At 39.7% G+C, this 12,104-nt stretch overlaps 1 protein-coding gene across 3 annotated transcripts; it reads left to right on the forward strand.

Moving 5' to 3' along the window:
- Window positions 1–600: 600 nt before the first annotated feature.
- On the forward strand, window positions 601–12,104 carry LOC148652215 (acyl-CoA-binding domain-containing protein 6-like). Of its 3 annotated transcripts, XM_088597544.1 has the most exons (7): window positions 601–1,244; window positions 1,366–1,650; window positions 3,015–3,035; window positions 4,517–4,560; window positions 5,501–5,597; window positions 10,942–11,136; window positions 11,946–12,104. In XM_088597544.1, exons 2-7 carry the CDS (start codon window positions 1,378–1,380, stop codon window positions 11,958–11,960), a joined length of 645 nt encoding a protein of 214 aa, XP_088453670.1. In that variant the 5' UTR covers window positions 601–1,244; window positions 1,366–1,377; the 3' UTR covers window positions 11,961–12,104. The 3 variants fall into 3 exon arrangements, 2 of the variants coding, with proteins under 2 accessions (XP_088453670.1, XP_088453671.1); XR_015925018.1 differs by having other exon boundaries at window positions 605–1,650; window positions 10,989–11,136; XM_088597545.1 differs by lacking the exon at window positions 10,942–11,136 and having other exon boundaries at window positions 604–1,650.

Consider the following 12,104-nt stretch of genomic DNA (forward strand, 5'->3'; position numbering starts at 1 on the left):
GAATAATATATACGAATGTGATTGAAATGACTGAAAAACAGTTGTCTAATTGCCAAATTACCACACACCTTTAATCAAATAGCTTCTTATTAAATAAACCTGACATTAAGATGCCTCTGGGTAGAACTGTATCCAAAGTCTATCTGACCTGCTGTCATGGAATAAAAAAAACTCGAACAGTGACATGTCAAACCACTCTGTGTTTCCAGGGATCCCTGTAATTCCAAACTCCAGGAAGATGCCAGAAAAAACATCTTTGCTGTCGAAAATGTCGACTGCTTTTTCCAGAGCCTTCCTGTAATAATCCATCTGCCATCATCAAACATGTTTAACATGGAGGGGAAAATCCTTGCAATGAAAACTCAAAAAAGGAGTTCTAATGATGGGAACCTCATTTGCCTAGCTGATCTACTGTTTCTGAAATAAAAATAATCGCATTCATGTTTTTGTATAATGTTGTGTTATTCAAATAGGTGAGCACACTACCACATCCATGACCAGACACTTTTCAACTAAATCACAAAATGGTTTGTTAGTGTTAATGTTGTCTGTAAATGTCTTATTGGTGTACTACACCATTAAAAAAATAAAACAGTCTTAGCCTTCATAATTCTATTCATAGTTATAGCAAGACCTGATTTACTGTAAGTATTCAAAATCCTCAAAGCTACTGACCTACAGTAGTGCACTTCATAAGGTTTAGTAGTGCAGCACAAACTAGGGGAAACTATTTGGATTTTGAAAAATATATAAGAGGTTTAAATAATCTACCAAACAGGGAAATGCATATTTTTATTCAAAGGGTTTGGGGCCTGGAACAAACATCCCAACTATGATGTGGACGCCGATATCCTGACGTCCCTGAAGAAAGGGTTAGATTAGATACATGAATGAATTGGCTACTGAAAAACCAGGCAAGCCAGATGAACTATCAACGTTCTACTGTGCACCAACAAGTGCACCTAATGAACTTTCGTGTGATTGGCAAGTTGCAATGCCTCACTGCACAAGCTGTATTCCTGGTCAGAGGGCTTAAAACAAATTGCCAACTTTTTGTGAAAGTACATAAGCTATAACTATAGTATTCTCATTCCAGAAAATGTTGCGTTTCTTTTTTCCATCTGTACTGTGTATATATACTGTATGGACTAGGAACTTATCTACTCTGTGTTTTTGGTTTCCCTTCGGACCGCTTAGGGGAGCGAACGGTTAACGGACCGCGGTGAGCAACAAGTCCTGAAACGGTTAGCCATCATCTTGATACTGTCTGCAGGAGAGAGTAATTTTAATATAATTTGTCTTCCTGGAGATTGATTTAGATTATTCGAGAAATACAAACTACGATCATAACATTTATATTTATAGACATACTCCAATATGGCGTCTCGCTCTCCATCGTCTTCCCCCGACTCTGCTACGGGTTCAGGTACCGACCCGGCTCGGCCAGACACAGGAGAGCCGCTCGGTGGTTCAGATTCAGATTCAGACTTGGGTCTCGGGGAGGAAGGTTGCGGTGCTGGTGACCTGGGGTATCGCCTGGAAGAGACGGAGCTCGAAGCCGAGTTTGAAGCGGCAGCTGAGCGGCTCCTTGGACTGGTGCAGACAGCGAGCAGAGAACAGCTGCTTTACCTGTACGCCAGGTATAAACAGGTAAAGCAACCCCAAACCTTTGGCAACTCTTTAATAAACTGAAGCAAAGACGTGTTTGATGTGTTTTCGGGCTCAAGGTCAATTAGTTTGAAACCTTAAAAATGTGCACTCAGCATGTGCATAATCAGCTGCTGTCATGTAGTTGGTGACCTTCGTGTTTATAAAGTACTGAGTACGTTTGAATGTAGAAACCACTAGCAATATTTTCTAGTTTCCCAAGGGATCCTTTTAACTGACGAACGTTGAATAGAAGTGTACAAAACGACTTTTCTGAAGTCGCAATTTGTGCGCAACAACGGGTTAGCTTGTTGTTGCTTTTCTTGAAGTCTGTGACGGGAGAAAGTTCCCACTTTACATCTTCAAGACAACAACTGGCAAGAAGCAATTTCCTAATGACATCTTTGAAGTCGTCAAAGATTTGATCGGCAGAAGACTTGGATGATACCTGTTTAAATTCGCAATTTTAATGTGAGGAATATGAAAGTGCTTTAAAATCATTAATGAAAAGAAACTCTCGTGTGACATCAGATATGGAAAATGTATAGTGCAGAAATAAATACTTTACACAGCTATTTTAAAAGATATTTGTGTGGACACCAATAATAGAGTTTTCAATGGCATGATAAAAACATGTGACACAGGGATAAGTACTATGATTGTAAGCCACTAAATGTGTAGGAATCAGATTGGAAAGCAGCTCTAGTCTGGAGAATTTGGAAGTAGCAGTAACAAGATGTGAATCCAGTCTGTGAATGCAAATTAATATTTGAACGTTAATCCTTATTTGAGCCAAATACGCCTATCTGAGACATGCTGAACTATTTAAATTGAATAAAATGAGCAACGATAAAGGCAATGACATCACACGCTGTTTGTGTTTCCAAGGACACATTCTCATTTTGAGCATAATCTCAAAATGTTCTATTTCCGTGCTGCTGATGGCAGCAAGCTCTTGTGACGTACAGGAGAATAGAAGCTCAGGACTTGCTCTGCTTCATGAGATCGACATCGCTTAATAAATTCTTTAACCAGTTTTGTCTTGAATAATTATTGTTATATTTGTTCACTTCAGTGCTTATTTTTTCTTTCTCTTAATTCCTGAAATTTGTAGAAAGTGCTTAAAATAAGTTTTTTTAAAAAAGTTTTCACCTTCTTACTGCCATTTTTAAATTCAGTCCTGTATTTCCTGCAGAATGACCTCAAACATTGTTTTCATAGTCTTGATACAGTACAATGTTTGCAGCTTGGACTAAAATTTGTTAAGCACTTTATGAATATGCTTTCTAGCAATAGAAACTGTAAATTAATTGTATGTGATAAAACTTTATTTCAGGTTTCAAATTCTATCTGGTTTGACTTTTCAGGTCAAAGTTGGAACATGTAACACAGTGTAGCGGCAAGGCTTATTAACAAGCCAGAATTAAGTGTTTCTGAGCTTTCCCAAATTAGGCCTCATCTCTCTGTTCATCTTTGTGGTGCAGCCACAGAGAAACTATTCATGCAGGCTGATTTAAGGTTCCTTTGATAAAGGACAGCTCCCAAAGGGGGATGCACTTAGCTAAGCCTGGCTATCATGATCAATGGTCATCCATTGGTGCCTATCTGTCTAGGGAGTGCCAGATGGACATCTGGACTGCATTCCTAAGTGTCAGGAGTAAGTGATTCATATCTCACCTTGATCATCTAAATCAGGGACTAGTAGGGCCGAGTAACCCACGTGGGACTCTGATGCCCATGGAACTTTCAGCCAATCAACGAGCTGAAGTTCCTCCAGGTAAAAACAGGCAACACAGAGAGCCTGAGAGATTCAGGAGAATTCTATGGACAATTCTAAATGGAATTCAAAGGAGAATTCCAGGGCAGGACGGCCCAGGAGCAGAAGGCTCCCAAGGGCAGGACATTCTCGCAGCGCGCCTCCTGACCATCCTGAGACTCAGCCCGGACAACCACGGAACGGCCAGTGTGTCTGAGTGCCAGAACTTTCCTTCGTCTAAGAGTCTAGAGTGGAGATTGCCAGAGAGTAACCAGAGGATCCACCCGAGGTTAGCACCAGCAGCAGGCCTCGTGAACAGGTCGGAACTGTGGAAAGCTGAATCACTATTCAGAACTAGCTCTTCATCAGGAACGAACCGGTCTTCTTCCTGACTTGCTGGGACCCACAGTCATCTTTTCTCCTGTGCGCAAACTTTGCTAGTTAAAGCCAACACTAACTAGCCGGTCAGTGAGCATCAGCAGCGCACCGTCGCAAGCCGCACAGCACAGCCTGGTGCCGACCCAGAGAGCGCGGATTGGACAGCAACAAGCCTGTAACTGTTTCTTTGTGCCCGCAGGAGATCTGAATCCCCAGAGATTGGATGAGTATTCAACTTCAATGCATTATAGCTCAAGAATTCAATTGTTATCCCAACCAGTTGATATCAATTTAATTCCTAAGAGTTATGTACTTGTTTTGAGTATCTAACGTAGAAGTTATAACCAAGTTCATTTATGAAACGGTCTAAATGAATGATATACTGAACGTATGTCCTCTTGATATACGTAACTCTTTGTAACTGATTGAATATATATCTTTTGTATTCTGATAACCCTCTCGATAAGATCTGTTAGGTTTATATGCATATTGTATGTATTAATAAATGTATCCTCGTGTATTAGTACCTGTGTGTGTGCGTTGTTTGAGTTATGTCGCATGGTTGGATTCTAAAGCCATCAAAAGAATCAATTTTGTGATTTACTGTTACAATTAATAATTGTCCCAGTAAATGCCCAAACCCTATAGAACTGGTGCCTTCAGAGAGCCACTACATTTACATTTTGGCTATGGCAACATTACATATTTGGCGTCCCTGGGCCGGCTATGATTACAACAGCAAAACCAGGGTTCTTCGACTTTGAAGGACAAAGGAAATGGTAAGTTAGAATGAATTACAGTTAAACTGGTTTAACTGGAAATTGTCTTCTTAGATAATTGTTTGTATAACTACATTGTGATTATAAGCATAATCCATCTACAGTACCTCCTTGTAGTAGTACTACATTGCACCTGTGACATTATTTCTCCTGGTATTCTCCAAAAATTTTGTATTACTGACAAACCTCCTGGCCACATATACTGAGTTACATACATTATTTATATGCAAAATTTAGAAATAAGCAGTTGGCATAAATGAACAGGGTAATAATATATATATATATCATATCAAGCATATTTAAAAAATAAATCGAATCATATTTCACACAGTGAGCATATTGCCACTGTGAATTTAAAATAGGAATACAGTGAAATTCCAGTGGATTTGCTGTTTGAAACAGCCATTGTTATCCTGTGTTCACATGATGACTAGCTAATCATATTCTTAAAGTTTGCTTCTTCTCATTGATACCTTTTCAGTTGTTGAATATGTATTCCTTTTAGTAAGCGATAGCTCAATTATTGTGCACAAACTCATTTTAAGTTACACGAGGTAAGAGACAAATCTGTGCGAGTCCACAAAACCCACACTAAATATAGGTTTCAGTGTTGTCCAGAAAAAAAGAAAGGTAAATGTGCGAACTTTTACAGTGATTGTAAGAAACCCAACAGACCAGGGACTGTAAGTAGGATTTCAGTTGTTAAAGGCTAAATAACATCCTAGGCAAGTAAGATCTGTCAGTCAACTTATGGGATAGACTGTGACTAGATTACAGACCTGAGAAGCTGAGTTCAAGCATTGACAGTCTCCTTGCCGAATTGTATAAAAAATAGAAAACAAAACATTTGCCCTACTGAAAAGCGGTTAAGAGTGTGGTTTCTACCAGCTGGGCTCTGTAAGGCTGCTGATGGGTTACACATTGTGCTGTGATGTTGCAGGCAGGCCTGGAAGCAGCTTGGGGACATGAGCAAAGAACTGGCCATGCAGGAGTATGTAGCGTGTGTGCATTCGCTGGACCCAGAAGGAGGCCAGAAGGTAGGGACTTCTGACTCAATTTCACTTAAACCTGCTATTTGTTTGGTGTCAGCTTTTGGGCGCCAGGATGATGTCATGCATTGACAGGGCGAACTGTCTCTGGGACAAGCTGTCAGATTTGTTCTAGAGATAAACCTGTTCCTGGGATTCCTACAATACAAGAGACAGTTTCACATGATTCATCAGTAAACTACTAGCTACTAGCAACCTAATGAATACGGTCACTTGAGCAGCCCACTTGTGTCTGTAACCTCTCTTGCGTTTTTCTGTTCTTGGCAGTTTGTATACTGAAGTAATTCTGGCAGTAATTTGTAACATTAACCTCTCTCAACACAGCAACAATGATAGTGACAGTCATCTTACCTAAACAAAACATGAATATTAATGATCAGAAACTAAGGCCCACTTTAAAAATCACAAATATGCTCCTTAAAAAAATCACAGAATCGGGTTCCAGATAGCTGGATGTTTTGCTTACTCAAAGAGCAAAAGGTCTGTTTTCTACCAAATGTTACCAAAAACATCCCTGCCCACTTGCAGCTGACAGGACTTGGCTGTTTCCCCATATATACTGTATGCCATATATATCCAGTGAGTATAATATGAAGAGGGGTGGATCAGGGATTTAGTGTTCACGGTTGTCCCTTTTGTGTTACATTTAAGAAAATAAAATAATTTTTCAGTTTGCATTGTCTTACCTTTATGACTACTGAGAATAAGTACTCTGGAACACAATCAAAAGAAAATTAAAATCTATATAAAGGGCCAGCATGGGTGTGGAGTGGATAGCGCTTCTGCCATGTAGCACTGGGGCCCTGGGTTCAATTCCAGACCTGGGGTGCTGTCTGCATGGAGTTTGTATGCTCTCCCCATGTTTGCGTGGGTTTCCCCCCACAGTCCAAAGACACGCTGGTAGTTTAATTGGCTTCTGGGCAATTGGCCTTGGTGTGAGGTTGTGTGTGTCTATCTGTGTGTGTCCTGTGATAGACTGGTGTCCCCTCCAGCGTGTATACCACCTTGCGCTCACTGCATGCCAGGATAAGCTGCAGCTCCCCTGCAACCCTGTATTGGGAAAAGCAGTTAGAAAATGGTGGGATTTATAGTTTAAAGTGTGAAGTGTATGTAGATAGAACAGTTATATTTCAGAATAAACAAGTATTCCATGTCTATGTGGAACAATTATTTGTTTATATTTTGGGTATCAATTTTGAAGTGACTAAAGGATTTACAAAACAGTAGTGCCTGGACTTTAATGAAGAGGATATGGCATTAAGGAATTCGAATTGTTTGAATTCAGCATTAGCTCTTGTGTAGATTTAACAGCCCAGTTCATAGAGGCCACGCAGAGTGGCCTCGATGTGTCAGCGTCTCTTATGATCATTGGTGCTATTAGTCGCAGTTCATGCTTAGCAAATTTGACATCTTGCCCAGAGTGGTGAGTGCAGTGTTGCGAGATTTTCTCTCTTCACAATTCTCATGACTATGCATTGAAGGACAATAATAATAGTATAATGTTAATTTTTGAGTGTTTTTAAATAACCCTCAAAGCTCCTTACAGTAGTACACATAATACACAAAAAATAATGGCACATATCAATGTTATAGCATTAATTTTTCAGCTGTTGAGCTAATATCAGTCTTGTCACGGTTTGCTTTCAGAAATGTTCTGTTGTATCTATGTCTTAATTTCAGACAGACACCTGTAAAGTACAGAAAGCAGAATAGTAGTAATCCAATTTGATTTTCAAATTAATCTGTCAGCAGGATAGCAGTGAAACCCAAGCCCATAATGGTAAAAACGTTGCCCAAGAGCCAGTGTATAAATATTAAATAGTTAAGTTTCCAGTACAAATCTCTATGTAATACCTCGGGTTAGTGCAATAACATCACTTTTAACTAGGATTTATGAATTTGTTCTGGTGGTGGTATTGATAAATAAGAGCTAAACCAAGGAAGGGATGTGCCAGATATCCCAAGATAAGTTTCCATGTGATCCAGTGTGGGACTGTGATTGACACCAGCAGCATTTTAGTTGAATAAAAAGCACATTTAGTGATCCAGAAGCCACTGGAAAATCATTAACTGACTTAACAATGGTAGTTTCTGTACTGTGTATCCAAACTCCAACTGAAGAGGTTCAAAGAGCTCATTAGATACAAGACGCAATTAGAATTGAGTCGCATTGTCCATTTCAGAGTTTTTGTGAGAAAAGGCAACTTAGTAGTACATAGTGGTAGTTAAGTGCTTGAGGTCCTAGGTCAGTTTTAGAAACCTTTACGTAACTAGAAATTTATGTCGAAATGCCCATTAATCACACCCCACGGGCTATGCATACATGTGTACAGTACATCAATGTGTCAGTTTACATATGATGATATTTCGGTCAGTTTCTTTCATATGAAGCACACATAGAAAATTAAGTTCAATAATTATTAATGTAGTGTTCTATAAAGAGAACAAATATCTAAACATATTCATATGATGCATACAGAAAGTTAAGCTCTATAATTAATAACGTAATGTGATATCAATAAACAAATTGAAAAAACCTGTTTGCCCGGATCGTGGTCACTGTCCCCCCAGATGACACGTTTCTTTTAAACCGCTCCACAAATTTTCTCACATGCACGTATTCTCCAATATCATCACAACAAAACCATAAAGTTTGTTTCCACAGATATGACACTATTATGCAATAAACCAATAAATTAATGAACTAGCAGAATCCCAATAAAAACACCCGGCCAGCACAGCATGTCAATATTATACATTTTTACCAACAAAACCGCAAAAGCAAAAACCAGCAAAAATATATATCCTGTAAGAGGACACGGGGAAGGGTCATCTCTAACAGGTATTTCCGAAACGAAACGCTGAAAATGCTGAAGACTGACCTTAGCAAGATGGCGGACATAAAGAATCAGCTGACCAGTAGATGGAAAGGGTCTACCTTAAGAAACAACGAGACACAGCTGAGACGCATCAGGAACCGGAATATAAGTGGCCCGGAGGCAGTGAACAGGGCGGAAGCCGGTAAGGTGAATGCGTTTCGGAGGAAAAGAGTGGAAAGAGGTGTTTGTTACGGATCGGGCTAAGGAACAACGAACGACTGCAAGGAGAAAGGTTTATGATTTTGGATTACGGACACTGGTTTAGGATACATCGCGGATTGTCTTTATTACGAACTTTTGGAACTCGGAACGAATCAGGACTAAGGGAACGGATTACGGACTGTATTAGGAAGACAGTTGTTGGAAGAAACGCCACGGATCTGAGGACAGTAAAGTGTGGTGTAAGTACTACCTTCGTTTACATAAACTATCCCCCGGGTACACCACAATCCCATGTTTTTACCTTATTCTGAAGCATGATATATATCCAAAATAACCCAGACTTGAATGTTATTGACTTCATAGTAAATGTTTGAAGAACGACCGTTAGAAATAAGGCGATCTGATTAGTAAAAAACGCTTTCATTCATTGTATTTTCAGCCATTCAGAGCTCTTAGGGGGTAAGACTTCCTCTAGAAGCCTCGAGCTGCATTCCGCCTGCCTTTTAGCTGTCAATCATTGACTCAGAAGGGGTAATCAATCAGTTTCTTATCAGTGCTCCTTTTTTTCACACCAGAAGGCAACTCTGAGGTTTTTTTTCATTGCATAACAGCAGATAAAGGCTCTCTAGCAGTGTCTAATAGTTTTTATAGCAATTGCAATGGTTATTATTCTTATTTTGAATATTTTTAGGATTTTTTATTATAAGCGTGAAATTTCATTCCAGGTTCAGTTTTCACAAAACATGATGTAGAATTTTTTCTAATTGATCAATTTTTCCCAGATTTGTATCCAAGCTAGTAGTCACCTAGAACAAGGTTTTCAAATCATTCCCAGGCTCTTGACATGCATATAGTTAAAAAATCTGACCTCTGAAGACCAAAAAAACATGGTCGCCTGCTGTTTTTTTGTTTTTTTTTCATATGTCTGCTGAGTGGACACATTAAGAAATATAAGAAATTTGACTGTTCACCCTCAAAGCCAAGGGGGTTACCGTCAATTTAAGACCTGAACCAGGCTCCTGCTATGTTCTGCTGCAGAGATATAACAAATGTTTAAGGAGGAGGAAATTTCAGGCGGAAATTGGCTAAATGTGTCAATGTTAATAATAACAGGTTAAACAAAATTTGGAAGTGTCAAACATTTTTCTCCTACATTTTAATGTGAGAAAAACAAAACAAAGAGTTTGTTACCTGTCAAGGTAGGTGGGATGTTCACTACCTCATTATTTTTAAAGCAACTTAAAATGTAAGTGTACAAATGCATAAATTAAGATTCAAACAATTAAAAGACAGTACAACAATCAAACAGCAAACTGGAACTATTTCTGATCAAATAATCTGTTCTCTGATAATAAATTTGTTGTGAAAAAGTAATGTTACATTGATAGTTCAGGTGGGTAGCTGCGTCAGCATGCGTAAGCTGCAAAGGAACAAGTAATAGGTTTATTCCATGCTGAAAAAAAGTTTTGGCCGTGGAGCCTTCTTCAGGTGTGACTCCAGTATTCAATTACTCAACAGTTAAATGAATCTTCAATTCCAACTCGGCTCTTACCTACCCAATTAATCTAATTATTTGCTTAGCCACAACGGTTTAATGTCCTTCCCCAGATCTCTGGGTGCTTCAGAGATAAAAGCCATGTCCCAATTCTTGACCTGCGCCATAAGGCATTTCTACAAATCCGCACTTCTGTGATGTAGCGCAAGTGTGGACTTCAAGTGCGCCAGTATTAAAGGGCGCACTAGTACAAAAAGGTAAAAAACACCCTCGCGTGACGTCACTGTTTTCTCACACGGCTCAGGAGGGTCAAAATCCAAGTCGGTTGTTAAATTTCGTTGTCTGCTTGCAGTTTGATTAAATTGAATTTTATCTCGTCAATCCCTGTACAAATGTAGTGACACTGTGTTCATTCATGTTGTAAACTTAACCTCGATTCATAACAGGCGAAGTAAACTAAGGAATCACTGGCAATATTGCTGCTTATTCCAAGCTGTGTACTATTAAATACATTTCATATTGTCTGTCCCAGTACAAAAATGACAGTATGAGGAACATAACGCTTTCATTCAACTAAATAAGGTAAACTTGGCTATACCTCAAAGCTTGTACTATAAAATACGAGCACCATTAAATGCTCTGTGTACAGAATACAAAGCTGGTAAATGAATAAATATACATCAGTCGAAATGGGGGTGACGGAATAAAAGCTTTATGTCAAAACTTTGTACGTAGAATACATACAGTTTGAATCTAAAGTAGCCTAATGAAGTTTGTTTTTTCAAAAAAATTGTAGCGCTCCGGGGTTCACGTGGGTATGCGCCCTCTCCTCTGCCGCCTCAGGTCGAACCCCCACCATCGGGGACTCGAACCCGGGCCTCCGTTGCACTCGACAGGGACCCAGCCAGCTGAACTAAAGGGAAATCTCCCATCAGCCCGGCGGCTGCGGTCCCTGCTATTCACAGGGAAGGGCGGTGATGTCACCGCGCTGGTAAGCCGGGTCTCACAACCAATGGTGGCCGTATGAGTTACAATATTATGAGTTCTAAAACTTAAAAAAAGTTCAATTGTACTAATACGTGAATATTTTATTCTCCATGGCAACTTCTCTCCGCCTTGATACGTTAGAATGTGGAACGTCACCATTCCGCGAGCAACTGGGAGTAATTCCCTCCAGCGGAGTCCATTCCGATGCGGACTTCAGAGAAGTCTGCATTGGCGGTGCTGGTGAGCACCCTTGTGACAAATTTAGAAATGGAATAACTATTGGATTTTAAGTCTTTTTTTCCTTTCAATAGTTCGTTTTGAAACGATTCACCAGAATGTATTCTTGAGGAGAGTAATGTTTGTGAGATGCTTGCCTTGCCTCGCTTCTTTTAGTCAACTGTTGACTCTTTGTCAACTGCTGCAGTTCAGTTCTACAGAGCTCTGCTGGTTTAAAATGCAGAAAATGAGCTCTAATCGCATAAGATTATTCCAGTTTTGCCACAATGTTCATGTCAAACATGGGCGACCCCTAAAAACAAGAGCTATTTTCGCTTTGTAGGCCACTACATCACCTAGAAATGATCAAGGCTGCTTGACCCTTCTTCTCTTGCCACAGGTTCTGTTCATCTCCCAGAAGCACCAGTGCACCCACAGACTGGCAACAGACACTAGTATTAAGTGCCCTTTTTATTTTCTAGTGATCACGACAGTTAATACTGTCTGTCCAACACCCAGGACACATTGTACAGTGTCACAGTTCTAGAGCAGTATACAGTATGTGATACTCTTTAATGTGTTTTTGGAATCATACAGGTTTATTCTGTATAAGCTGCCAGACCACGATGAAGGAAGAGGTCTGCGATACCTCTACATGGATGACCATACCAATGGCTGGGTATATGGGAAGAAATTGGTGAATGACTCCAAGAGTGCAATGGGGCAGACTTTGCAGCCTTTTTTGTCCTACATTAT

The sequence above is a fragment of the Lepisosteus platostomus genome, chromosome 11, assembly GCF_059453375.1.
Source record: "Lepisosteus platostomus isolate fLepPlt1 chromosome 11, fLepPlt1.hap1, whole genome shotgun sequence".
Lineage (NCBI taxonomy): Eukaryota > Metazoa > Chordata > Actinopteri > Semionotiformes > Lepisosteidae > Lepisosteus > Lepisosteus platostomus.